Source organism: Suricata suricatta, chromosome 8 (genome assembly GCF_006229205.1).
Source record: "Suricata suricatta isolate VVHF042 chromosome 8, meerkat_22Aug2017_6uvM2_HiC, whole genome shotgun sequence".
Taxonomy (NCBI): domain Eukaryota; kingdom Metazoa; phylum Chordata; class Mammalia; order Carnivora; family Herpestidae; genus Suricata; species Suricata suricatta.
In genome coordinates this window covers 114,949,310-114,974,047 of record NC_043707.1, presented here as the reverse complement: position 1 = coordinate 114,974,047, position 24,738 = coordinate 114,949,310, and the positions used below count along the sequence as shown (strand labels likewise).

At 43.6% G+C, this 24,738-nt stretch overlaps 1 protein-coding gene across 3 annotated transcripts in view; it reads left to right on the top strand.

Moving 5' to 3' along the window:
• The window catches only part of LOC115299756 (protein argonaute-1), a 37,709-nt gene that overhangs the window by 245 nt on the left and 12,726 nt on the right, over nucleotides 1–24,738 (top strand). Inside the window, exons 2-13 of one of the 3 annotated variants that reach the window (XM_029949243.1) lie at nucleotides 5–178; nucleotides 5,297–5,480; nucleotides 9,021–9,141; nucleotides 9,588–9,769; nucleotides 10,175–10,311; nucleotides 10,536–10,670; nucleotides 10,820–10,907; nucleotides 11,530–11,677; nucleotides 15,660–15,779; nucleotides 16,146–16,277; nucleotides 16,406–16,539; nucleotides 19,401–19,585. In XM_029949243.1, the coding sequence (XP_029805103.1) occupies nucleotides 154–178; nucleotides 5,297–5,480; nucleotides 9,021–9,141; nucleotides 9,588–9,769; nucleotides 10,175–10,311; nucleotides 10,536–10,670; nucleotides 10,820–10,907; nucleotides 11,530–11,677; nucleotides 15,660–15,779; nucleotides 16,146–16,277; nucleotides 16,406–16,539; nucleotides 19,401–19,585 (1,591 nt within the window). In that variant the 5' untranslated portion in view covers nucleotides 5–153. Of the gene's footprint in view, nucleotides 1–4; nucleotides 179–5,296; nucleotides 5,481–9,020; nucleotides 9,142–9,587; nucleotides 9,770–10,092; nucleotides 10,312–10,535; nucleotides 10,671–10,819; nucleotides 10,908–11,529; nucleotides 11,678–15,659; nucleotides 15,780–16,145; nucleotides 16,278–16,405; nucleotides 16,540–19,400; nucleotides 19,586–24,738 lie in introns of those variants that run through there. The other 2 variants (XM_029949242.1, XM_029949244.1) reach the window with 2 other exon arrangements.

The window sequence follows — 24,738 nt, the reverse complement described above, 5'->3', positions numbered from 1 at the left end:
GGAGGCTGCGGGGGCAGCGGCGCGAGCGGCCGGGCTTGGGGGGGGTGCCGAGCCCGGCCCGGAAGCCCGAGCAGCTGGAGTGCTGGGTACCTAGGCCCCTCACTCTGGACTCCACAGTCTCCGGGCCGCCTGACCTCCGCACGGTTATATGGGATGGAAGCGGGACCCTCGGGAGCAGGTAAGGGCCCCCGGGAGTGGGGGACGGTGCGTGCCCCAAGGACCAGGGGAATTCCCGCGTGAAGAGCAGGATTTCCGAGTGAGGGAAGGTTTCCAGAGTGAGGAGAGGGGGCTCTTATGGGATGGGGGCCCAGTTTGGAGGTAGCTGTGTGCAGTTCCGGGGGAAACCTTGTAAAGGAAGCCCTGAGACTGGGGCCGTTTATCAAAGGAGGCTCTATGCACTCCTAGGGGTGGGAAGTAATCTGGGAGAAAGGCCTGAATGCACGTTAGGACTCTCGGAGATCCCGGGAGGCCTAGGGAGAGGCCCGGCAGGTGGCAGGGGGCGGGCTCCAGGTGTCCAGGAGAGGAGGGGGTCACACAGATGGGCCCAATGCTGCTGCATGCGGGGGCGGGGGCTCAACCAGGCTGGGCTGGGCTACTGTCTCTTGGGAGAAGGCGCCAGAGCTGGGCTATGAGCTCCGCCCCAGCCGGGCCTGACGTGGGGGCGAGGGTCAGGGGGCGGTGGGTGGGGATCCAGTCCCGGGATTCCCCCCCTTGAGTCTGGGGAGCTGAAGCGGAGGCGCCTGAGCATGCGCGGAGGTGGGAGCTTCTAGGGGCTGCCCGAAGTGGTGGGGGCGTGGCTGCCCGAAGCCCCTCCACCCCCCACCCCGCCTGATTTGGCTTGGGAAAAGGAGCCTGCTGAAGGAATGCTTTCTAAGGTTAAGCTGGCAGAGTGCAAATGAAAATTATCCCCTTCCCCATCTTTGGGGCTCTTACACTTGATTCCGGAAACCCTCAGTCACAATTTGCCAAGAACGGGTTGAAGGAAACTGCCAAAGTGCAGCCTTATGCCACTGAGATGAGGAAAGACTAGGACCAAGGGCGAGTCTGGGGCCGAGTCCTCCCTGAAAGAGAAGACTTAGGAAAGGTGTCCCCTTACTGAGAGACCAAGGTAGACCAGGTTTACCTGGAAGGGGTTGTCTGCCTGGTTTCCTTGTTTGCGGTCCAATACTTTGTAGACATGGGCTCTTTTAATCCAAAGATAATGATTTTTCCATTGAAATGTCTCCTCAGGTGATATCCTAATGTTTTTCTATACTTTAATATTTTTGTGACTTCTGTTCCCCACTGGGTATTTTTTCTTTTTCCTCTCTCTGCTCCCCAGAAACTGTAAAGACCATGACATTAGACCCAAGGTTGCCAAGCTTACCTTTTGTTTGGGGGAGGGAGAGTCCCAGGTGGTAGCCTTAACTCCCCTTTATTTACAAGCAATCAGGAGGAAAGATGAAAACAGGAGAAACTGGGGTAAGGTTGCCTCAAGAACACGAGAGTCTCCAGGATGGGCTGTGGGGTAGTGGGACCTCCTGTGTCCTAGGTCTTCTTACCCTTTGATCAGAGGAGCATTCTGGATCTGGGAATCCTTTAGGTCTTATCTCACTACCACCTTCCAATTGCTCTAGGGGTGGAAATAGACTTTCTGTTCAGGACATGAATTTCATTTCTGGTGGAAGAATCATTCTCGCTTATACCAGATCCTAACCTCCTCAAGGAAATCACTCCTACAGACTTATTCAAGTCATCTATTTAGTGATCTGCAAGTATTTCATGACTACTTTCCCCAAAACAAAAACAACCTGGTAAAGCCTGTGTAGGTAGGTCTTCAAGTAGAGTGCAGGGAGCAACTGACTTCAGAAAGCTACTGCCTCCTTCCCTCAGGTTTCTTTCTCCATTCTAGGAACTCTCCTGGTTTTCTAGGCTGGAGACTATTTGTGGCAACCTGTGTACTAGAGTAGGAGTAGGTCACAGAGGTCCAGATGTATTGCTGGGAGCTGGCACTCATATCAGACAGCTAATGATTTCATCCTGATGAATTCCTAATGGACACTGGGGTGATGAAGAAATGGACTTTTTTGTTTGTTACAAGAGATAAGCCTCTTCTAGGGAAGGGACTAGAGCCTGGTATCTGGAGTTGGCTGTAGCTTAGTGGGACAGGCTTTGCCTCATCAAAAGATGTAATTGGAATTCATTCTGGAAGCTGTGAGTGGCAGGAACCTATAACTGCCTGCTTCCTAGGCCCAGACTTTTCTCTTGGAATTTGGAGGACACAATACACAAAACTAAAGGTATTGGTGCTGGTTTCACTGGGCTTATGTCCTGGTGTGTTCCATTCATATATACTGGATTGGAATCTCCAGCAGGGTAGAGGTAATGTCTGATTTATCTGTGGAAGTAGTGAGTGTCTAGGTCCTGAAACAAAGTAACATATTTAGTGATTGAACTGTATTACATTCCAGTGTGAACATAAATGGTTAAGCACATACATGGATATCTAATAATTTGTGTATACTAGTGTGTGGACACCTTCTTTTTTGAGGGATTGGTTTCTTAATTTTTGCTTACTAGACAGCTACCCCAGCGATGAGTTTGTGTTTTGAATAAGCAGCCTGGCTCCTTAGGAGGTATGTGGGCCTCAGAACTACTGGGAAGGAATCTCTTAGCCAGGCCTTTCAGCTCCGTTACTTTTCCTTCTCAGGGCTGCTTGGGATTGGGGGAGGAGGAGTGTCCTTTTCATGGCCCCTCCCTCCTTGCTTTTGTCTGCAAGGAAGGGCCCCGCCCCTTTTCCCCAAGGCCCGAGCTTTGTCCTCCGTGCTGGGGCCCTCATCTGCATCACAAAGTGGCCGTCTGTCCCTGTCTGGGTTTGAAGGGAAGTGTCTCCCTTTCTCAGACTAAAACTGGGAGCAGGGTGGGGTGAGGGGAGGACTTTGTACAGCTCTAAGGCTTGAAGGGGGATGGGATGGGAGAAAGGTTCTCCCTTCTGCTTCTGTAGTTTGGGGATGAAAGGGAAGGTGGGGGTTCTCCTGTTTTCCCAAAGCCTGCTTGGAGTGGAGGGCGCCTAAGGCAGAATTTGGTGTGTAGTCCTATTTCTGGGAAAGAGGCCTTTGAGGCTAGAGTGTTTTTCCCATCCCCCATCATTTCTACCCAGTCCCCAACTCTAGGAGACTTCTTTTTCCCAAGACTTCACGAATGATTATTCAGCCCGGGAGGCTATGGAGGTGAATGGAATGTGAACACTTGAAGAGGGCAAGGGTGTCTCTTACATCCACCAGGATGTTTATGTTATGCAGGGTTTATAATTGTTTTTGAGAAGTTTGCAGGTGTTTTGTGTTTGTGTGCTTTGTATGCTTGTGTATTCTTTGCGGTGTGTCTGAGGATCTGTTTGTTCATTCATTTAATGCCTGTATGTTGAACACCTCCTATATGCTAAGGAGGCAAGATACAGTTCCTGCTCTTGACTCACAATCTAGGGTGGTGAGGGGCATGCCTATAAAGGTAAACTATCTAGGTGTAAGTGTGTAGGTTTGTATGACACGAATGTGCCTTACTATGTATGTGCATCTGTCTATTGCTTGTGTGCAATTTCTGTCTGGCTCCTTCAGGGATAGGCACCCAGGTGCTAGTTAGTAGTTAGGCTTTCATTTCCCCATGTAGCTGAGTCCTTGAAGGCCTTTTCTCCCCCGTCCCCCCACTCCCCCCCACAGGCTGAGCCTCCATTTCTCTGTTTCCCTGTCTGCTGAGTGGGGCTGGGCTTGACAGGTGGTGAGGAGACACAGCAGCTTAGCTCTGGGAATCATGCCCCTCCCGTGAATGGTTCTGACCTCTTCCTGACCCCCAGCTGAGGATATGCCCCATCCCCCCAGCCTGGCCAACTATGAAAGCAGAGCTCTGGTGTTGGGAGGTTCTGGGCTAGTTTATCCCTTTCTCCTCCCACCTGGGCTGGTCCTCTAATGGCAAGGACAATAGTAGCTAAGGACAAAGGCTTCTCTTAGATGGTTTCCCTTTTTACTCCCTTTCCCCTCAAGCTAGAAAATAAAACCAGGGGCAGCAACCTAGCTTGGTGGGAAGAGAGGAAAAGTAGTGGGAGCTGGCCTTGCCCTATCCTTTTCCCAAAGGGCCTTCTCTATTTTGAAATTCATCCCTTCTGCTACTCTCTGGGCCCTCTGTGTGGAGGAGGTATGGCTGTGGAGAGCACCTTGTATTCCCCTTCCTGGAAGAAGTAGTTCATTCTTCTCTAGCATGCTAATGGCCACTTCTCCTTCCCAAGTCCTCTACTCTAGCCTGCTCTTGCCTCATTCTCCTGTGTTCTGCTGGTTTTCATTCCCTAGCTTTTTCTTCTTTTAAACTTCTTTATTCATTGTCTCCCCAATTGCAGCCTTGCTTCTTACTCAAGCTCCCAACTCTAACCTATATGTTGCCCAGGCTCTAACTCCAGCCTTCCTAGATCAAGCATCTTTCTGTTCTGACTTCCAGTTGTGGCCTCTTTGTCAGCTCCTTGTTTCAGCCTCTCTCCTTTCCTTTGTCTCCAAACTCTGTTTTTTTAAAGCCTTTCCTGCTTTTCTGTCTCTCCAACCTCAGCCATTCAGTGGCCTGCCCTCAATCCTTTCTAAAACACTATCTCCCCTCACATCCCTCTAGCCTGAGGGATCTTCCTCCCACCTACATTGCACAGGAGCATTAAGATGTTGCTTTTTCATGTTCAGGAAGGTGATGAGTGAAGAAAGCATCTGACTGGCAGAGAAGACAAGAATTCTTCATCTACTAGATACCTGGTGAAGGCAGATGTCTTCATCTAAAATAAGGAAGAAAGTTTTATTTTGGGGAGCCAGATTTAGCCTCTCTACTTGACATATAATAGGAACATATTAAATATTCACTTGATGAATTTAAGGTAGATGACGAAGATAATTTTCCTAACTGGAAAGGGGTTTAAAAAAAAAATGAACATGGAGAGGCATCTGGTGGTGGCCTAGTTGGTTAAGCGTCCAACTTCAGCTCAGGTCATGATCTAACGCTTTGTGAATTCGAGCCCCCCATTCTAGCAGCGTAGAACTTACTTCAGATCTTCTGTCTCCTTTTCTCTCTGCTCCTCCCCTGTCTCTCTCAAAAATAAAGAAACATTAAAAAAAGAAATGAACGTGGATTGCCTGAGCCACTGGAACCCTTCAGTTGGGTTGGGTAGACCAGAAAGAAGCTTTCCCTATACTTTCCTGTTCCTCTTCTGGGAGGCTCTGGGCCTTCTCTGATCAGAATGGTAAGGAGACTCTACCCAGACTCTACCCTCATCAGCCTCTTTGTCTTGTAGCTGCGGGCGCCTACCTGCCCCCCCTGCAGCAGGTGTTCCAGGCACCTCGCCGGCCTGGCATTGGCACTGTGGGGAAACCAATCAAGCTTCTGGCCAATTACTTTGAGGTGGATATCCCTAAGATTGACGTCTACCACTACGAGGTGGATATCAAGCCGGATAAGTGTCCTCGCAGAGTCAACCGGTAAGTGATACACATATAAGCCACTAAGTCCAGGAGTCTTTACTCTTCTGAGTCTAAGAATCTTGAGAGGATCCAGAAAACTGGTGGAGTATGATATTACCAGATTCAAGGAAGTTTTTGAGGAGGAGATTCCAGGTAAGGAAAACATTGAAAAATATCATTGAATTTGGCTATTCGGAGATAATTGGTGCCTTTTGTAGAGCAGTTTTAGCAGAATAGTTGGGTTAGTAATCTACAGTCAGTTGGGGAATAAGTGGAAAGTAATGTGGTAGGGATAGCAAGAGCAGATCACTTTTTCTAGACAGCTTGACAGTGAAGCATGGGGAGAGAGAATATTTTGGTTAGAGAGGATTTATAGGGGTCAACTGCAATGTGTTGCACATTGCAGTGTTTGTTAAAATGAATGAATAAAAAGTTTTTAAGAATGAGACATGGATATGCTTATAAACTGAGGAAATGAAGTCAGAGAAAGAGGTTAAAAGGTAGAGGACAGAGAGGAGAGGAATAAGTTCCATTCATTGCTAAGTCAGGAAGACATTACAGGATACATAGTTGCCTTAGAAGAAGCAGTATTTCTTTATCAAATTAACTAATTTCATTATTATTTGAAAACTATATATGTACAAAGTAAAAACCAAGTTAAAATATTACAAAAAGAAAGCAGTAAAAAAATCTCTCCTGTTATACCCTGGTCTCTAGTCCCTGAGACCCTTTCCCTAGGGGCATTCATTGTCACCATTCTTGAGTATGTTTCCATATATTTTTTGTATGCGTATGCAAGCATATGTGTATATAGAACATTTTTTTAAATGCACAAAATATAGAATCCTATATGCCTTGTTCTGCACCTTGCTTTTTTCCACCGAACAGTATACATCAGTACATGCATATCTGCCTTTTGCATAGCATCATAGATATTCCATTGAATGGATATATTATAACTTACTTGATAAATCTGTTGAGGAACATTTAGGTTTAGCCTAAACTTTTGCTACAAAAGTGAAATTGTCAAATATTATTAAATAGAGATTTTTTTTTACATTCAAATATGAGTGTATCTATAGGATAAATTTCTAAGAGTAGAATTAGTGGCATAATACTTTGAAAATTTTTGAGGGACACTAGGTGGCTCAGTCAGTTAAGTGTCCAAGTTCAGCTCTGGTCATGAACTGACAGTTTGTGAGTTTGAGCCCCGCTTCGGACTCTGTGCTGACAGCTCAGAGCCTGGAGCCTGCTTCGGATTCTGTGTGTGTGTGTGTGTCTGTGTCTGTGTCTGTGTCTCTCTCTCTCTATCTCTCTCTCTCTCTCTGCCCTTGCCCCACACATGCTGTCTCTCTCTCAAAAATAAACCTTAAAAAAAAAAAAAAGTTGAGGGGCACCTAGGTAGCTCAGTCGGTTAGCATTTGAGACTTGATTTCAACTCAGATGGATTTGAGCCCCACCTTGGGCTGTGTGCTGACAGTGCAGAGCCTGCTTGGGATTCTCTTACTCTCCCTCTCTCTGCCCTCCCCCTCCCCAAATTAAATACATAAACTTAAAAAAGAAAAAAATTTTTGAGATATTACCAATTTTTTTAGTGTAAGTTGTACCAATTTATACTCCCATCATCAAAGTATCAGAGTGCCTCTTCCCATAACAGCACCAATCCAGTATATTGGATTTTTTGACCTTTGGAATTATGATAAGTAGAAAATTATATCTCGGTCTAATTTTATTTTCTAAAAAATTTTTTTAAGTAATCTCCTTGCCCACGTGAGGCTTGAACTCACAACCTTGAGATCAAGAGTCAGTTGCATCTTCTACCGCCTGAGCCAGTAAGGTGCTCCAGTCTTGGTCTAATTTTAAATTGTGTTTCTCTAATGAGTGAAGTTGAACATATTTTCAGATGTTTAAAAATTATATATGGAAGGGACATTTCAAGTGTGAGAGGAAAAATAGGAAAAGAGTTGTGCATATGTAAATATGTTTATTTATATGTCTGGGAACTTGAAGGTAGCCTTGCCTATTTTGTGCTACACTTTTTAGTAATAAGAGTTGCTTTTTTTTTTTTTTAAATGTTTTTGAGAGAGAGAGAGAGCACAAGCTTGGGGGGTGGCAAAGAGAGAGGGAGACATAGGATCTGAGGCAGCCTCTGTGCTGTCAGCACAGAGCCCCATGTGGAGCTTGAACCCACAAACTGTGAAATCATTACCTGAGCCGAAGTCGGATGCTTAACCAACTGAGCCACCCAGGTGCCCTTAGTGTTGCTTTTTGATTGGAGGTAGGAAAGGGTTTTGGGGTTAGAGGGTAGAGGAGAAAGTTTGGCAGTCTGTAAGGGATGGAAGTGATCAGGGACATTAAAGAGATTGCTTGATAGCAGTAAAACCTAATTGGGATTGAAACCATGTGCTTATAGTTGCTTACAATGTATAGTTTGAGTCTTTTTATCAGTAGTATTCAAGAGCTTTGGTTCAGAAAGTGAAGAGGTCAGATAGTTGGATGGATGGTATTTTGAAGGATAGATGGACATTCTGTAATCTTAGTGGCAGAGGACAGGAAGTAAAATCAAGAAAGATGATAATGAGGTGATAGCGGGGTGGTAGGACTAAGGGCTTCAGAGAGATGAAAGTGATGGGTTCTTCTTCCATAGTTTATTCCTTTTTTTTTTTAAATTTTTTTAATGTTTTATTTATTTTTAATACAGAGAGAGAGCATGCGAGGGGGAGGGGCAGAGAGAGAAGGAGACACAGAAGCGGAAGCAGGCTCCAGGCTCTGAGCTAGCTGTTAGCACAGAGCCTGACGTGGGGCTCGAACCCACGAACGTGAGATCTGACCTGAGCCGAAGTCGGAGGCTTAACCGACTGAGCCACCCAGGCGCCCCTTCCATAGTTTATTCCTATTCTGATTCAGATCTCTTCCTCATCTGCCTTTTTTTTTAATGTTTATTTATTTTTTGAGAGACAGAGACAAAACATGAGTGTGGGAGAGGCAGAGAAAGAAGTAGTCATAGAATCTGAAACAGACTCCAGGCTCCGAGCAGTCAGTACAGAGCCCGACATGGGACTTGAACTCAGGAACTGCGAGATCATGACCTGAGCTGAAGTCAGACACTTAACCAACTGAGCCACCCAGGCACCCCTCATCTACCTTTTATATGTGTCAGCTCAGGGATTGGAGCTGTCTGGATTCTGTTCCTGATTCTAGTTAGACCCTGGGAGTAACCCCTTTTCTCCTCTGCCTCCTTCTCTGCTCAGAAGGCACTCATACCTACTCTTTTAGATTCTTTATAGTCTTGGTGATCTGAGAACCAGAAGCATCCCTTGATAGCTTGTTAGAACTGTAGAATTTCAGGCTTTGCTCTAGACCTGAATTAGAATCTGCATTTTACTAAAATCTCCAGGTGATTCATATGAATGTCCATGTTTGAGAAGCACCACTATAGAGTAGATGAGATTAGAGTAGCTGTTAGGATTGGATGGACATTACCTGAATGTTGAATTACTTCCAAGAGCTCGAAGTAGTAGTCTCTCGGCTTCTACATGCTGCTCCTATACCCCACAGGGAAGTGGTGGAATACATGGTCCAGCATTTCAAGCCTCAGATCTTTGGTGATCGCAAGCCTGTGTATGATGGAAAGAAGAACATTTACACCGTCACAGCACTGCCCATTGGCAATGAACGGGTAAGGTGGGAGTCAGGCTAGACCCGTGTCAGGGGTCTGGGGTGGGGCAGAACTCATTTAAGCCTATTATTGTCTGGCAGTCCAGAAATCCTTTTTTTCTTTTATGATGAGAAAGTGTGTATTAGGCTGACAGATGGGTAGATGCTGATGTTTATTTAGCTTACTGTATGTCTGTCCTTGCCCAAACAGACTGAGATTAGACTTAAAATATACCTAAAAGACTTCCTGCTATGTGTGGTTGAGAGGGACCGAAGCACTGAACTAAGGTGGCTAACTAAAGGTAGACACTAAAGGGCTGAATTTCCTCTGAAATCTTCACTGTGAGCCCCTATCGGGTTAAGGAGCAGATTTTTGGCAGACCTTTGTGGCTGAGGACAGTTGGGGCAACACAAGGAATGTTGGATTGTGGGAAAGCATTGGCAATCCTTCATTTCTTTATTTTGAAGGTTGACTTTGAGGTGACAATCCCTGGGGAAGGGAAGGATCGAATCTTCAAGGTCTCCATCAAGTGGCTAGCTATTGTCAGCTGGCGCATGCTGCATGAGGCCCTGGTCAGTGGCCAGATCCCTGTTCCCTTGGAGTCTGTGCAAGCCCTGGATGTGGCCATGAGGCACCTGGCATCCATGAGGTACTGGGTGTAGTTCGTATCTGGGCTAGTTAGTGGTGGCAGAACTGCTATGTGGGGTGGGTGGGTGGGTAATGAGCACTTACTAAGGTCCCACAGTATGCCTTTCAAATAAAACATTCTTTGAAGCCCTACCATATGCCAAGTGGTACGCATATACGTTTAGGTGGTTTAAAGCCTTGGCCCTGTCCCTTTTAGATATCTTTGGACCTCCACCCCATCTGTCCCTGCAGGACAGAGAAAGGATAGAGACTTGCACAAGGTCAGTCATAACAACTAGTAAAGGATCAGAGCTGGAATTAAAGCCCTGGTGTCCTGCCTTCCAGGCCAGGGCTCCTCCGTGCCCAGGATGCCTCACAGGGTGGGGGCCTGTGCCCGAGGGACCAGTTCTCTGCCTGTCCCTGCCAGGTACACCCCCGTGGGCCGCTCCTTCTTCTCACCGCCTGAGGGCTACTACCACCCGCTGGGGGGTGGGCGCGAGGTCTGGTTCGGCTTTCACCAGTCTGTGCGCCCTGCCATGTGGAAGATGATGCTCAACATTGATGGTGAGTGGGGACAGCTATGGAACCAGGGGCACCCTGAGTCCAGTGACCACACTCCCAGCCTCATCCCTCCCAGCTCTGCAACCACACTCCTAGTCTAATCCCTAAAGCCCTGGGACCCCTCCTCCATCCCAATACCCTATAAGGAAGAGGGTGTAAAGAGCAGTACCTCCATTTATACTGAAAGATTGAACCTAAGTTGAGCTGTGCTCACCCTGTCCCCATAGTCTCAGCCACTGCCTTCTATAAGGCACAGCCGGTGATTGAGTTCATGTGTGAGGTGCTGGACATCAGGAACATAGATGAGCAGCCCAAACCCCTCACGGACTCTCAGCGTGTGCGCTTCACCAAGGAGATCAAAGGTGAGGACCTATTATGCAGGGAACGGAAACAGTACAACTTTCTCTTTAGTCCCAAAAAGAAACCCCCTTGGGATATGTTCAGGGGAGAGGCTAAGCCTGGTTGCATGAGCAGCCCTTTCCAACCCTGACCGGCAGTGTGTGTATCCCAGGCCTGAAGGTGGAAGTGACACACTGTGGACAGATGAAGAGGAAATACCGTGTGTGTAATGTTACCCGCCGCCCTGCCAGTCATCAGACGTGAGTTGACCCGCTGCTAAGCCATACCATTGGTGGAAGAGGGCTGATATTTCAGCATGCTCCTTTCACTTCCTATGCCCTCCCCCACTGGCCCTGAGGATGAGCCCTGTTTTTGAAGATATGGGAGTTTGGTATCCCTCCTCCAACCTTCCCAGATCCTTGATATTCTCCTTACCATTTTTACCTTCTTGGTCTCCACCTTTCCTTCTTGGGCTTTTATTATAGAGCAGGAGTCTTCCCCTGACTGCTGCCTCAGTTCTGTAAATGTTAGGATCTCTCTCAACTTATTCTTCTACCTGAAAAAGAAAGCTAGGCTCTTGGGCTCATGCCATCCAACTTCTTGACCTTAGACTACTGGTCTGTGAGTACCTGCTGGGTGGTGGGCTTTATGCTTAGTACTAGAAATGCAAATGATTCAGATATGGTCTTGACTGTTGTGGAACTTGCCTCTCAAATCTTTGACTTCACTCTGGGAGCCCTGTATTGCCTACTATTCCATCAGTGGCAGTGCTTAAAGAGGCTGGATAGGATGATACCAAGTCTGGGACTTCCCGTGGTTGTAAGTCTAAAGAGGTAGGATTAAATGCTGGGCCCTGACAGCTTCTTCCCTTCCCCCAAACAGGTTTCCCTTGCAGCTGGAGAGTGGACAGACTGTGGAGTGCACAGTGGCACAGTATTTCAAGCAGAAATATAACCTTCAGCTCAAGTATCCCCACCTGCCCTGTCTGCAAGTTGGCCAGGAACAAAAGCATACCTACCTGCCCCTAGAGGTGAGGCTGCCAAGTAACGGCTGGGCTGGAGAACAAGCATTACATCTGCACACTAATCATTGGAGCTCTGTTCTTCCATTTGGAGTCTCTCCTCATTTTAAAGTTAGGAAAATTGACATTCGGAGAGGTGTGAGGTCATTCTGTGAAATGTAGGCCTCATTCTTACCTGCTAAGTTCTTTTGTTATGCCCCATCCTGCTCTCATGTTCTTTTAGGTCTGCCAGGGAGAGGTAAAAGCTGTATTTACCATTTAATAAATAATTAGTTCATTCAGGACAGAGATTTCAGATACCCACATTCATGTCCTTTTAATTTATCTTACCCTTTCTGGAGCTGGGGATCCTAAATGACCTAGAGATATAAGTATACCTTATTTTGCAGAAAATGGAGATACACATTACCTATAACACGAATCCTGTTCATGTTATCAATGTGATGATCAGTGCATTCCTTTTGAAAAAGTTTTAGTCCCAAGATTGATCATATTTTTATGCTTCAGCAGACCTTTGAAATCCTGCGATTAAACACTACTAATGCTTTTTAAGTCATGGAATACAAATGCAGGGCCATTGGGCTGTATTTGATTTGGTATATACACACTAGCCAAAATGTCTGTGGAGAAATTACTGCTGACTACTTGATTGTTTAGTACTACTCAAAATCTTGTCTGTAGAGCAACAACATCGGTATTATTTGGGTGGGAGCTTGTTTGAAATGCAGAATCTCAGGTTCCACCTAGAACTATTGAATCAAAATCTGTCTTTTAACAGAACCCAAAGAGGACTCATATGAACATTAAAATTGGAGAAGCACTAACCTAGAATGACATCTTACTCTGTTCCCATAGCAGGAGTCAGATAGCTGGGCCCAAAACTCAAGGCTTCTATGAGCTTCTAGGATTTGAAAAAGAAATTTTTAATGTTTATTCATTTTTGAGAAACAGACAGGGCAAGTGAGGGAGGGGCAGAAAGAGAGAGAGACACAATTGGAAGCAGGCTACAGGGTCTGAGCTGTCAGCAGAGAGCCTGATGCAGGGCTTGAACCCATGAACCGCAAGATCGTGACTACCGAACTGAAGTCAGACGCTTGACTGACTTAGCGACCCAGGTGCCCCTAGGCTTTTAGAACTAACCAGAGGGAATTAGGCTGAGAGGAGATGAGATCCCCAAGCCCAAGAACTTTGACTTTAGTTAATAGCTGATGATGCATGGAAAGTGGGAGGAAAGCAGTATGTTCTTTTGAGGTGTAAATGGGAGTCTTCAGGGACAATCTCAGCTTAGGCTAGCTACTGCAAGCTAAATTATGTTACTTATATTGTTAGCAAATTAACATTACTTTTGTTTAAACATTAGTTTCCAAGGTGAATAATTTATACAATAATGTATATTTTTATTCTTATTGTTGTTTGTTTATTTAACACATATTTATTGAGCTCCTACTATGTGTCATATGCTCTTTTAGGTGCTGGAAATATAGAGATTAACAAGACAGACAAGGTCCCTGCTGTCATGGAGCTTACGTTCTAGAAGGGGGAAATAGACAATAAATTGATAAATAAGATAGTTTCAGATGGTGGTAAGTGGTATAAGAATAATAAAACAGATCAAGGGGATAGAGGTAAGGGAGGAGGGGGTTGGAGAGCCACTTTAGTTATTATGGTCAGGGAGGTCCTCTTTTAGAAGATATTTGAGTCCTAAATTATGAGATAGAAGCAACCTTGTAAAAACCTGAGGGAAGAACCTTTTAGGCAGTAGATAAATAATAAGTACAAAGGATCTAAAGCAGCAGGGAACTTGGATTTTTTGAGAAATAGATAGAAGGCCATAATGGCTGGCATGTGGTATATGAGGGGAAAAGAAGTAAGGGATGATTTCGGAGAGAGATACAGGGTCTACTCCTGTAGGCTTTTATGGCCACATGGGATTTTTTTTTAATTTTTTAAAGACTAACTTTATCAAGATATAATTCATATACCATAAAATTTACCCTCTTCAAGTGTACAATTCAGTGGTTTTTAGTATATTCAGAATTGTATAACCATCACCATTATCTGATTATAAAACAGTTTCATCATCCCCAGAAGAAAACCAATACCCATTAGCAGTCCCTTACATTCCTACTCTCTTATCAACCAGCCCCTAGTAACCACTAATCTATTTCTGTCTTTGTGCATTTGTCTATTATGGACATTTCATATGAAGGGAATTATATGTGGCTTTTTTTGACTGGCATATTCACTTAGCATAATGCCTTCAAGGTTCATTATATTGTAGCACGTGTCAGAATTTTCTTCCTTTTTAAGGCTGAATAATGTTCTGTCGTATGTATATACCACTTTTTTTTCAAATCCGTTCATTCATTGATGGACACTTAGGTTGTTTCCACTTTTTTAGCTATTATGAAAAATGCTGCTGTGAATATTGGTGTACAGTATTTATTCTAGTCCCTGCTTTCACTTCTTTTGCGTATATACTCAGAAGTAGATTTACTGAATCATGGTAATTCTGTGTTTAATTTTTTGAGGAATCACCATCCTGTTTTCTATAGTGACTGTACCATTTTACATCCCACCAGCAATGCACAAGCGTTTCAATTTCTCCACATCTGTTTCATCCACATCTGTTAAGAATGCTACAACCTGGAGGTGCTTTTAAGAGCGTGACCTCACAATTTTTAACAATTCAACAATTCTGGATTTTTATTTAATCGAATTGACTAATTTTGTATTCTTTGGGATATGGAATTTAAAGGCAGGTGATTTTATCCTGGTTTTCTCTACCATTGTTCAACATGAACTTTGGAAATTAGAAGGAAAACCAGTACTTAAATAGTGTTGACCCTTTGGGAACCAGTGATATATTTCATTTTGTCTAAATCCTCACAAAAATCCCCTTAGCTTATGTTTTATCCCATGACTGAAATTAAAGAAGCATAATCTCAGAGTAGTTAAAGAGACCTGCCCAAGGTGGTATCACCTAGAAATGGCAAAGCTGGGCTTCAGATTCAGATCTTCCCAATCTGTTGGCTCTCTCTACTCTCTAAAAAGGCTTCCTGTTCATGGCATCCTGAATATAGTATATTGGGGAATGGAAGTCTTTCACATTACTAGAAAGTCTTTTTTTTTTAATGTTTTATTTAATTTTGAGAGAGAGACAGCATGAGCAGGGGAGGGTCAGAGAGAGAGGGAGACACAGAATCCGAAGCAGGCTCCAGGCTCTGAGCTAGCTGTCAGCACAGAGCTCGACATGGGGCTTGAACCCATGAACCGTGAGATCATGACCTGAGCTGAAGCTGGATGCTTAACCGGCTGAGCCACTTAGGCGCCCCTAGAAAGTCTTTTCTGATCTCCACTGTGTTCTCTTGGGCCCCAAACAGAGGAACCCATGGCAGAATGTTCCTCACACCAACAGAGGATGCTGTCAGCCAACTGAGACAGTGATTTCTGTAATCCAGGAGCTCAGTGATCATCTGTAGGCTGGGGCTCAAGCATTAAGAATCATCCCTCGTTCTTTTGATGAGTTGCAAGGGAGCAGTTGACTGCCTGTCACCATTGGAGACCTGTCTGCTACCTTAGGAATCCAGTTTGTTTATATTGAGTTTTTTAGTATTCAGAAGAGTTCTGTACTGGGTCATTTGGTAAATAATAATTTATGCTAGAGTTTACTGAGTGTTTACTGTGTTCCAGAATTGTACTCAGTCCTCTGCGTGCTTTATTTTATTTAGTCTCCAAACAGCCTGATATCCCCAATTAACATGAGACCTGGGCCCAGATCTGGCTCTGGATCCCAATCTCTTAATGACAGAGTGGCTATATTGCCTTTATATTGCAAGTGAATATTTTCTAACTTACCTGTCTCTGCACGAGGGATTTTGCAGTCCCCTTCTCAGGGCTGACAGCCAAGGTCTCTTCCCTTATTGTGGGGGTCTGGGTACAGGGTGAACTGTACTCAAGCCAGAGCTACCTATCCTTCTCGTTTCCTCAGGTCTGTAACATTGTGGCTGGGCAGCGCTGCATTAAGAAGTTGACCGACAACCAGACTTCGACCATGATAAAGGCTACAGCTAGGTCGGCCCCAGACAGACAGGAGGAAATTAGCCGCCTGGTCAGTAGGGCTGCAGAGAAATGTATGCTTGGTTGCTCAGTCATTGGGGCCCCTGGTAGCATAGATGCTTTTCTGCCTTGGCAGGATCCTTAGGAGAACACAAGTCTGGATTTGTTGCCTGGGATTCCATAGGATTGCTCTTGTTTCTTGACCCTGTAGCTACTTGGCTTCCTATTTCTTTCTCCCTCCTGTATTACTTCCCTGTGTTATCCACTCCCACATACTTCATTTTCCACTTTCCCCCCTTTTTTAGGGCTATTACTTGCCAGCCCCAGCTGCTCTTCAGGGCTTTCTCCTTGGGACCCAGAGGGTGAGCAGTATTGCCCAGCTGCTGCTCTCCTGAGATCCCCTTCTTTTGTCTTACAGATGAAGAATGCCAGCTACAACCTAGATCCCTACATTCAGGAATTTGGGATCAAAGTGAAGGATGACATGACGGAGGTGACAGGGCGAGTGCTGCCGGCGCCCATCTTGCAGTACGGCGGCCGGGTGAGCAGGGTCAGGGCCAGACAACATCTCTGGGGCATATGGTGGGGGGAGTTGGGTTATATTGCCAGGGGCTTTTGCTCCCCTACACACCTGGCTCTACTGAGGCTCACCTGGCCGCCCCCTCTGCCTATCCCCAGAACCGGGCCATTGCCACACCTAATCAGGGTGTCTGGGACATGCGGGGGAAACAGTTCTACAATGGGATTGAGATCAAAGTCTGGGCCATCGCCTGCTTCGCACCCCAAAAACAGTGTCGAGAAGAGGTGCTCAAGTAAGGAGGGTTGGGTATATGGGTGGAAGGGTGGGAAGGACCCTAGAGCTGCCTACCTTCCCCTACCCACAAGGGCCCAAGATTTGATCTGTAGTCCCCTCTTTCTGACTCTTGACCCTGACTCTTGACCCGGCTTCCCTGTGCTTTCTGGTTCAAACTTTAACTGTTCCTTTTCTGTCCATCTGTGGTCAGAAGTCTTCTTGCAGAGCTGTATCTGTGTCAGAGATGATTTCAGGGTGTGAATCTCTTGAGGGGGTCCTGAATTATTTTATTGTTATAATTATTAACATTGGTAGTAAATAATAGTAGTGATGACTATAATGTTGTACCAACATCATACCTAATTTTATGTTTTCTCATTTCATCTTTATAGTGAGTAGGTGGTAGTATTTCCATTTTCAGGAAACTGAGGCTCAAAGGTACAAGGTTTGCATATCAAGAAAGTGTCAGAGTTGGGATCAAATCAGATACGAGGTTTCAAAGCTTGTATTCCTCATTGGAAACAAAAGCTCTGCTGGTTTTCTGAGCTGTTCTCTTCTATACACAGAATTTTTCATTCAGGTCCAAGTAACCTGAATGGAATGAACATGAGTTGTAAGGGCCTCTTAGTTCCTGTGGCTGAGAGGCTAGGAATAGATGACAGCAGTGAAGAAAATGACATAGCCAAATGGTTTAAAGGAACATGTTAGGGGAGTAATGGTCTTGAGTGAATGAATGAATAGTAAAGAAGTAACTGACCCTTCCCCTGCAGTCTTATTATTAATGAGATATTTCAAATACCACAAAATTAACCCATTTAAAGTATACAGTTTATTAGTGCCTGCATTCTTTTGAAGTGGTGGCTTCTTATTCACTCTGGATCCAGTATAGGGTCAGTGCACTCCTGGGCTGAGGAAGAGCTGGTGGAGCTGACCACTTTGGGCATTGACAAGGATAATAGAGCTTTGTGGCCTGGCAGGTTCAGCTGGCTTTGGGATTTTAATAGGAATTAGTTACAGTAGCATGTGATGAATGTGGGGACTTACCTGCCCTGCCTGTCCTTCTCCCCCTCCTCTCACAAATACACAACTACTATCATCACACTTAGTTTCTTTTAAATGAGTTCCTCTTGTCCCCTTTCCAGGGTTTTTGGGACTTTAGTACCATTTAGGTCAGGCCATTCCTAGCCTTGGCCTAGCATTGAAGAGTTGGCCCTTAGCAATATTGGAAAGGCTCCCAGTTCTCTGCCTTTGTGTCACCTTATTGAAAGATATATTCTTTGTGTGCTTCTCACTTATTCCCATGTCCAGTTTTTTTGAGAAACAATCCATTATTTTGGATATTTTGGAGTACAGAACTAATAAACCTAGAATCTCAGAATGGGGAGCCAGTTCATCAGACATCCCATTCTCTGAGTGATCCCCGGATACAAGGGGTAAGCAAGCATATGGCTTATATACCTGGGTCAGTGGTACCTAGTTGGATATTTGATTCTAGGCTAAAGATTAAACCTGGGAGTCGGAAGGTATAGCAGTGGATGAGATTTTCCAGGGAGAATGTAAATAGTGAACAGAGGCTGAAAGTAGAACTCTGAGAATCTAGAAAGGAAACAGAGCAAAGTCCCTAAATGTCTATAAAGGGATGGGATCCAGAGCACAGGAAAAGGTATCCTTTCTACTGAGACAGAGGGAAAAGAGGTGGCTGTGGAGGTGTATAAATTGGTAAATAGGGATGGATGAGGGAGTCCTAGGGTCAACTCTCAGCATTGTACTTCTGGCTAAAGAAGTCTTGTTAACCTTAACTGTATCACATTTAGGACAGGTTTTCAAGACCTTCTCCATTCTCGACTTCTCTAAACATGTGGTCTCCAGCACAGGACACAATATACCAAGTGTGATCTGGTGGTAGATAGAAGATTGGGAATACCACTTTCTGTGACGTAGAGACCCACTTATTAAATTTTACTTATTAAATTTGATGTTCCTTTATATCTTCAGTCCTAGTTCCATTCCTGCCTTCTGATGCAGCTACTGTCATGAACTATCATGACCTTCCTATCGAATTTGTATACCTATACATATATATATATATACATATGATTTTAAATTTTATATAACAGTATTCTACTGTATCTTGTGTGTGTGTGTATGTGTGTTTACGAAATATGTTAAAAAATACTTTCTTACCATATAGACTTTTGAATCTGTCACTTTGGTATTTGTAAGCTGTATAATATCCCTTAAACAGTTGCTTTTATTCTCTACTTGTATATTGCTTTTAACCTAAATGTAGGATTTTCACAAGTTAAATTTCCTGCTACCCATTTTAATCTGTTTTTATGTAGCTTGATTTTTAAAAAAATCTACTACATACGTACCCTGTCTTCCAACTCTGTCTCCCTTACCTAGGGTAAAGCCCGAAAGCCAAAGAAAAGAAGCTTGTTTAATTATTTGCTCTTAGGCCTCAAAGAATCAGTAGGGGAGGAGGGAATTTATTTTTACCAAGCACCTCCTATGCTCTGATCACTGTTGGAGCTTATTTTAATATGAGCAGAAGCCTTTCTCTTGGGCATTTGCCTATTGCTACAGACTTATGGCACAGGAATCAGTTGTTTGGTTGGGACGAGGTGGGGACTCAGAATTCCCACAGATTCCTTCTCTGGACTCCCTTGGCTCTCTGTTTACACCATTAAATAGTTAGCAAGCTAGGATTTGTCCTACTCAACTACAATGTGTTTTTTTACATTGGCTGTGATCATATATCATTTATATCAGAATCTCTCAGTGGTTATCATAGTGCTAGCTACCTAAGATGGAGGCATTTGTTCAGAATTATTAAAGTGGGACTCACTGCCTCCTGTCATGACCATACTTGTGCTGCAGGAACTTCACAGACCAGCTGCGGAAGATTTCCAAGGATGCAGGGATGCCCATCCAGGGCCAGCCTTGCTTCTGCAAATATGCGCAGGGGGCAGACAGCGTGGAGCCCATGTTCCGGCATCTCAAGAACACCTACTCAGGGCTGCAGCTCATTATCGTCATCCTGCCAGGGAAGACGCCAGTGTATGGTACAGTTCTCTGGGGACAGTGATAATGAAGATAGGACTCTTCTCAGGGTAGCTCTAGCTCCCTGGAGACTCCTAGGGAGAACTCAGTGTGGGTTCTTTGATCTAGCCAGAGTTCTTTCTCAATGTCAGTATTCCTTTTGTAGGAGAAAGATCAGCCTATATGAGCCATTGAATCATTCCACATCCTGTTTACCTCCTCACACTCCATCCCAGTAACATTTACTGGGGTCCTCTGAGTGCTGGTCTTTATGCTAGGCAAAGCTGGGCTAGATAGAGAAATGGGTCAGTCAGACTCCTATTCTTAGGAGTGTGTTATCTATCAGGACATTGTACAGCACACCCAAGCAGAATTTTGGTGGCTTTGTAAGTGGTGTGTTGCCTGGGAATGACTTGGACCTCTGAGAAGTTTTCTCTCTCTTTCACTTTTAAGGATAGGGATGACAATATATAACTCGGGCACAGTTCTTTTACTTTGTTTTCTCTCTACCTCTCCTGTTTCAAAGGAAGAGCTGTACCTCCTCTTACCTTGTTCAACCCTTGTGTGCCCTTGTTCCTATCTCATCCTGCTACTTTTGGGACTTCATACCCTTTAACTCTCCAACTTTTTCAGTTTACCTACCCAAGAGTACATTACCACAGTCATGCTATCTCCTTTAGGTTTTGTCTTCCTATTTTCTTGTTTTCCTTCATCATACCTTTTGAATATTCTTTACATTTTCTAGACTACTTCCTCACTAGCTACTTACTCCTTTGCCTCCTTCATCTGTCTTACTTCTAACTTTTTTCTGAGCTTCCCTTGCAGAGAGCCATCTGTGACCTTTCTCACTTCTCTTGACTTCTGATGTTTTCTCCTGTCTCTCTTTAATTATTGTTGTCATTACCAGATATACCTGGTATTTTCCATATTTCTGAACTTACCTTCTCTATCTTTACATTCTATTGAAATTTTCATTTATTTCAGTTGCTTAAATCATCACCTGTTATTATATGCTATGAATTTTTAAAATCTTGATCCAGTCCTTTAGTTCTGTCTCTCATTTGTCACTTTTGACCTTTCTCCCTTCCATAAGAGTTTATTGATCACCTACTATGTGTGAGAAATACTGTGCTAGTTCCCAAATGCATTGGTGAATAAAATGGATGTATTGTCTGCTCTTTTAATGTGTTTTGGTGAACCATCTCTTTAGTATCTTATCTTTTCCTCTCTTTATTAGTAAGCTCTTTTCTTTACTTCTTCTGTGTTTTTCATCATAATTGCTTCTGAGTGCCTTTATCCAAATTCTGGAGGCAGTCTCTCTCTTCTCTTTGCTTCATATCCAGTGTTCTTTTTTACAGTCTTAAGATATATTCTCTGGGGGCACCTGGGTGGCTCAGTCAGTTAAGCTTCTGCCTTCGGCCCAGGTCATGATCTCACATTCGTGGGTTTGAGCCCCGCGTCAGGCTCTGTCCTGACAGCTCAGAGCCTAGACCTGCTTCTGATTCTCTGTTTCCCTCTCTCTCTGCCCCTCCCCACTCATACTCTGTCTCTCTCTGTCTCAAAAATAAATAAAACATTAAAAAAAAAAAAGATATGTTCTCTGGTCTCCACCCACACTTTTCAATTTAATTTTATCATTTCTCCTTAAATCTTTCTTTTTTCATTTAAATGTTTGTTTATTTTTGAGAAAGAGAGAGCACAAGTGGGGGAGGGGCAGAGAGAGAGGGAGACAGAATACAAAGCAGGCTCCAGGTTCCTAGGTGTAAGCACAGAGCCGGACATGGGGCTTGAACCCAGAACCATGAGATTATAACCTGAGCCGAAGTTCGGCATTTAACCAACATAGCCACCCAGGTGTTGTTGTTCTTAAATCTTTCTTGAATAGGTTACTCAATGAGACTTTTTGTGACTCAGCTCCTAAAAAAAAACCTTCATTGGTTCAAATTCACAAAATGAACGTTTTTCAGGGTTCTGATCTAAGTTTAACTTTTCAGCTTTATCTTGTATTGTTCCCTTTGCTGCACATACTGGAATGATCACTTGTTCTGGACTTAGGTAGAAATTGAAATAGATTTTAATCCTGGTGATGCCAGTTTACTGATTGAGGCAAATTACATAACCTTTCTGAGCCTCGTGAATTAATTATATAAAAAGCAATATGTGTGGCTCAATTGGTTAAGCATCCGATTCTTGATTTCAGCTCAGGTCATGATCTCAGTGGTTTGTGGGTTTGAGTCCCTCGTTGGGCTCTGTGCTGACAGCACAGAACCTGCTTAAGATTCTGTGTCTTCCCCTCTTTCTTCTCCTCCCCTGCTTGTGTGTTCTCTCTCTCTCTCTTTGTAAAATAAATAAACATTTAAAAAAAGCAATGTGTAACACAGTGCTTGGCACACTGTAGATACTGTAAATGCTTGTTTCTTGCCTGTAGTTTCTAGTCTCTGATTTTTCTTACTTCATTTGCTTTGTCTAGGATATCTAAGTGCTCTTCTTATCCCCCATATTGCCCTTAAAATTCCCTCTGTCCTTCAATTCCCAGTTTAAATGTATTTATTCCTGGGGCACCTGGGTAGTTCAGTCAGTTAAGCATCTGACCTTGGATCAGGTCATGATCTCACAGTTTGTGAGTTCAAGCTCCAGGTTGGCTCTGCACTGACAGCTCAGAGCCTGGAGTCTGCTTCGGATTCTGTGTCTCCCTCTCTCTCTCTGCCTCTTCCCTGCTGGTGTGCACGCTCTCTCTTTCATTCTTTCTCACAAAAATTAATAAATTAAAAAAATAATACATATGCTTATTCCCAGAAGCCATCTCTCATACTACCCAGAGGATAAATCTTCCTAGATTCCTCTGGAAATTATATCAGGCTGCTGATTAGTTACTACCTACCTTGATATTATTTTGAGCATAGGGTAGATCTTATTTTGTTCTGAAACTTTTTTTCCTCCACATATAAAGTGGAGCCTTCCACTGACCTGATGCTTAATAATTGCTTATGTAGGGAAGTTGGTTTACCTCCAATCCATGTCTCTCTTGGACCATAAATTGATGGCAAGAATACTTCTTAGGATAACTGCCTTGAGTAATTATTCATATTTCTGGTTCTCTCCATCAAAGGGGAGAATCCATGATTGGGCCTGCTTGTGAAGTAGTATAGTATAGTGTAGCAAGCTTGGAGAAGTCAGTGCTTACTCAGAGAATTTTTCCCACTCTGGGCTCAGTAATGTTATACCTCTGTCCAGTCTCAGTCTTGGTTAGGATTTGGGTTTCTTCTACTTACATTCTCTTCCTTGATTATTCCACTTGGACAATTTAGCCAATTGCCTAGGAATTAGGCCAGCAGATGAGAGGAGCAGTTAGATTCTTCTAAAGATCTTTATCTTCCTTCCTTGGAGGCCAAAGCAAGGTCAGTTGCATTGTGCCTGCCCTAAGAATAAGAAGGACAGTGTGACATTTGCCCCGTTCCAATCTGGTACCGTATGTCAACATGTCCTTAGCATTTTTATCTCCATATGTTCCACTAGATTGATACTACTGTCCTTTTTTTAAATGTAAAGTTTTTATTGTAGTATACATATAGAAATCCTAAGAGTTCAGTCCAGTAAATATTTACAAAATGTCACACCAGGGTAACCAGTACTCAGTTTGGAGAACAAAACATTACTGCAACCTCAGGCTGCCAGTCACTACAACTCCCAATCAGTGGTAATCATTTTTCTGGCTTCTAACACCATGGATTAGTTTTGGCAGTCTTTGAACTTTGTTAAATGAATCATTTATTATGTACTTTTGTTGTGTATGGCTTTCACTCACCATTATGTTTGTGCGATTCATTATGTTTGTTTAGTTGTAGTTTGTTACTTACAGTTTTTCCATCTTGGGAATAAAATACAATTTACATGTATTTATCCTTTCTCCTGTCATTGGACATATTTGCGTTGTTTTTAGTTTTTACTATTACAAATAATGCCTCAGTGGACATTCTTGTACATATGCTTTGAACATATATACCTATTTCCATTGGGTGTGTATCTAGGAGGGATTTAAAAAAATTGTTTTTGAGAGAGCATGAGTAGAGGAGGGGCAGGGAGAGAGAGAGAATCCTAAGCAGACTCTGCCCAGTGCAGAAAGACGTGGGGCATGATTGCTCAACCATGAGATCATGACCTGAGCCAAAATCAAGAGTCAGTCGCTTAGCCAACTGAGCCACCCAAGCACCTAAAGCGGGAACTATATGCTTTATACTTCCACCAGCAGCGTATGAGAGTTCTAGATATTTTATATCCTTACCAAAATTGGTATTGTCTCTCTCATTTTAGCTGTTTTTGTGGTATTCAGTAATAATTGTATTGTGCTTTTAATTTGATTTCTCTGATGATTGATAAAGTTGGGTATCTTTTTATATATTTATTAACTATTTCAGTAGCCTGTTTTGTAAAGTACCTGCTCATGTCTTCCCCTTTTTTTCTTTGCCTAAATTACCTTTTTCTTACTGATTAATAGGTGTTCTTTATAATTCTTTTATTTAATATGTATGTGTATTATACATTTCTTCTGTGCTTTGTGGCTTGCCTTTTTGCTTTCTTAACGGAGTCTTTTGTTGAACAGAATTTTAAAATTTTAATGTAGTCCAATTTGTGTAGTAATTTTTTTTTTTTTATGGCTAGTACTTTCTGCATCCTGTTTAGGAAATCCCAAGGTCATAAGATACTGGTCTATGTTTTCTTTAAAATATATAATATATTTTAACCTTTCACATTTAGGACTAGTCTATCTCCTTCAGAAACTTGCTTTCTCCCTTCCTTGGCAGTGGTTCCTCTGCTGGTGCAAAGCCTAGACTCTTAGCCTCCTCTCCACACCTAGAATCAGCAAATGTTCCCAGGGTAAAAGCAGCTGCAGAAGATAGCTCACCTTGTTGAGATTCTCTTCCTCTCTGGAGTTTTTGCCCTTCAGTTCTTGTCTCAGCACCTCTCTTTTCCCTTCAAATGATTATTTCTGTATTTTGTCTGGCTTCTCTGAATGTTCTCTAGAGAAGCACTGGTTTGCCACTAACTACTCTTATCTTTCTTGAAAGTGGAAAGGAGGGGTGCCTGGGTGGCTCAGTCGGTTAAGCGTCCGGCTTCGGCTCAGGTCATGATCTCACAGTTCGTGGATTCGAGCCCCGCGTTGATCTCTGTGCTGACA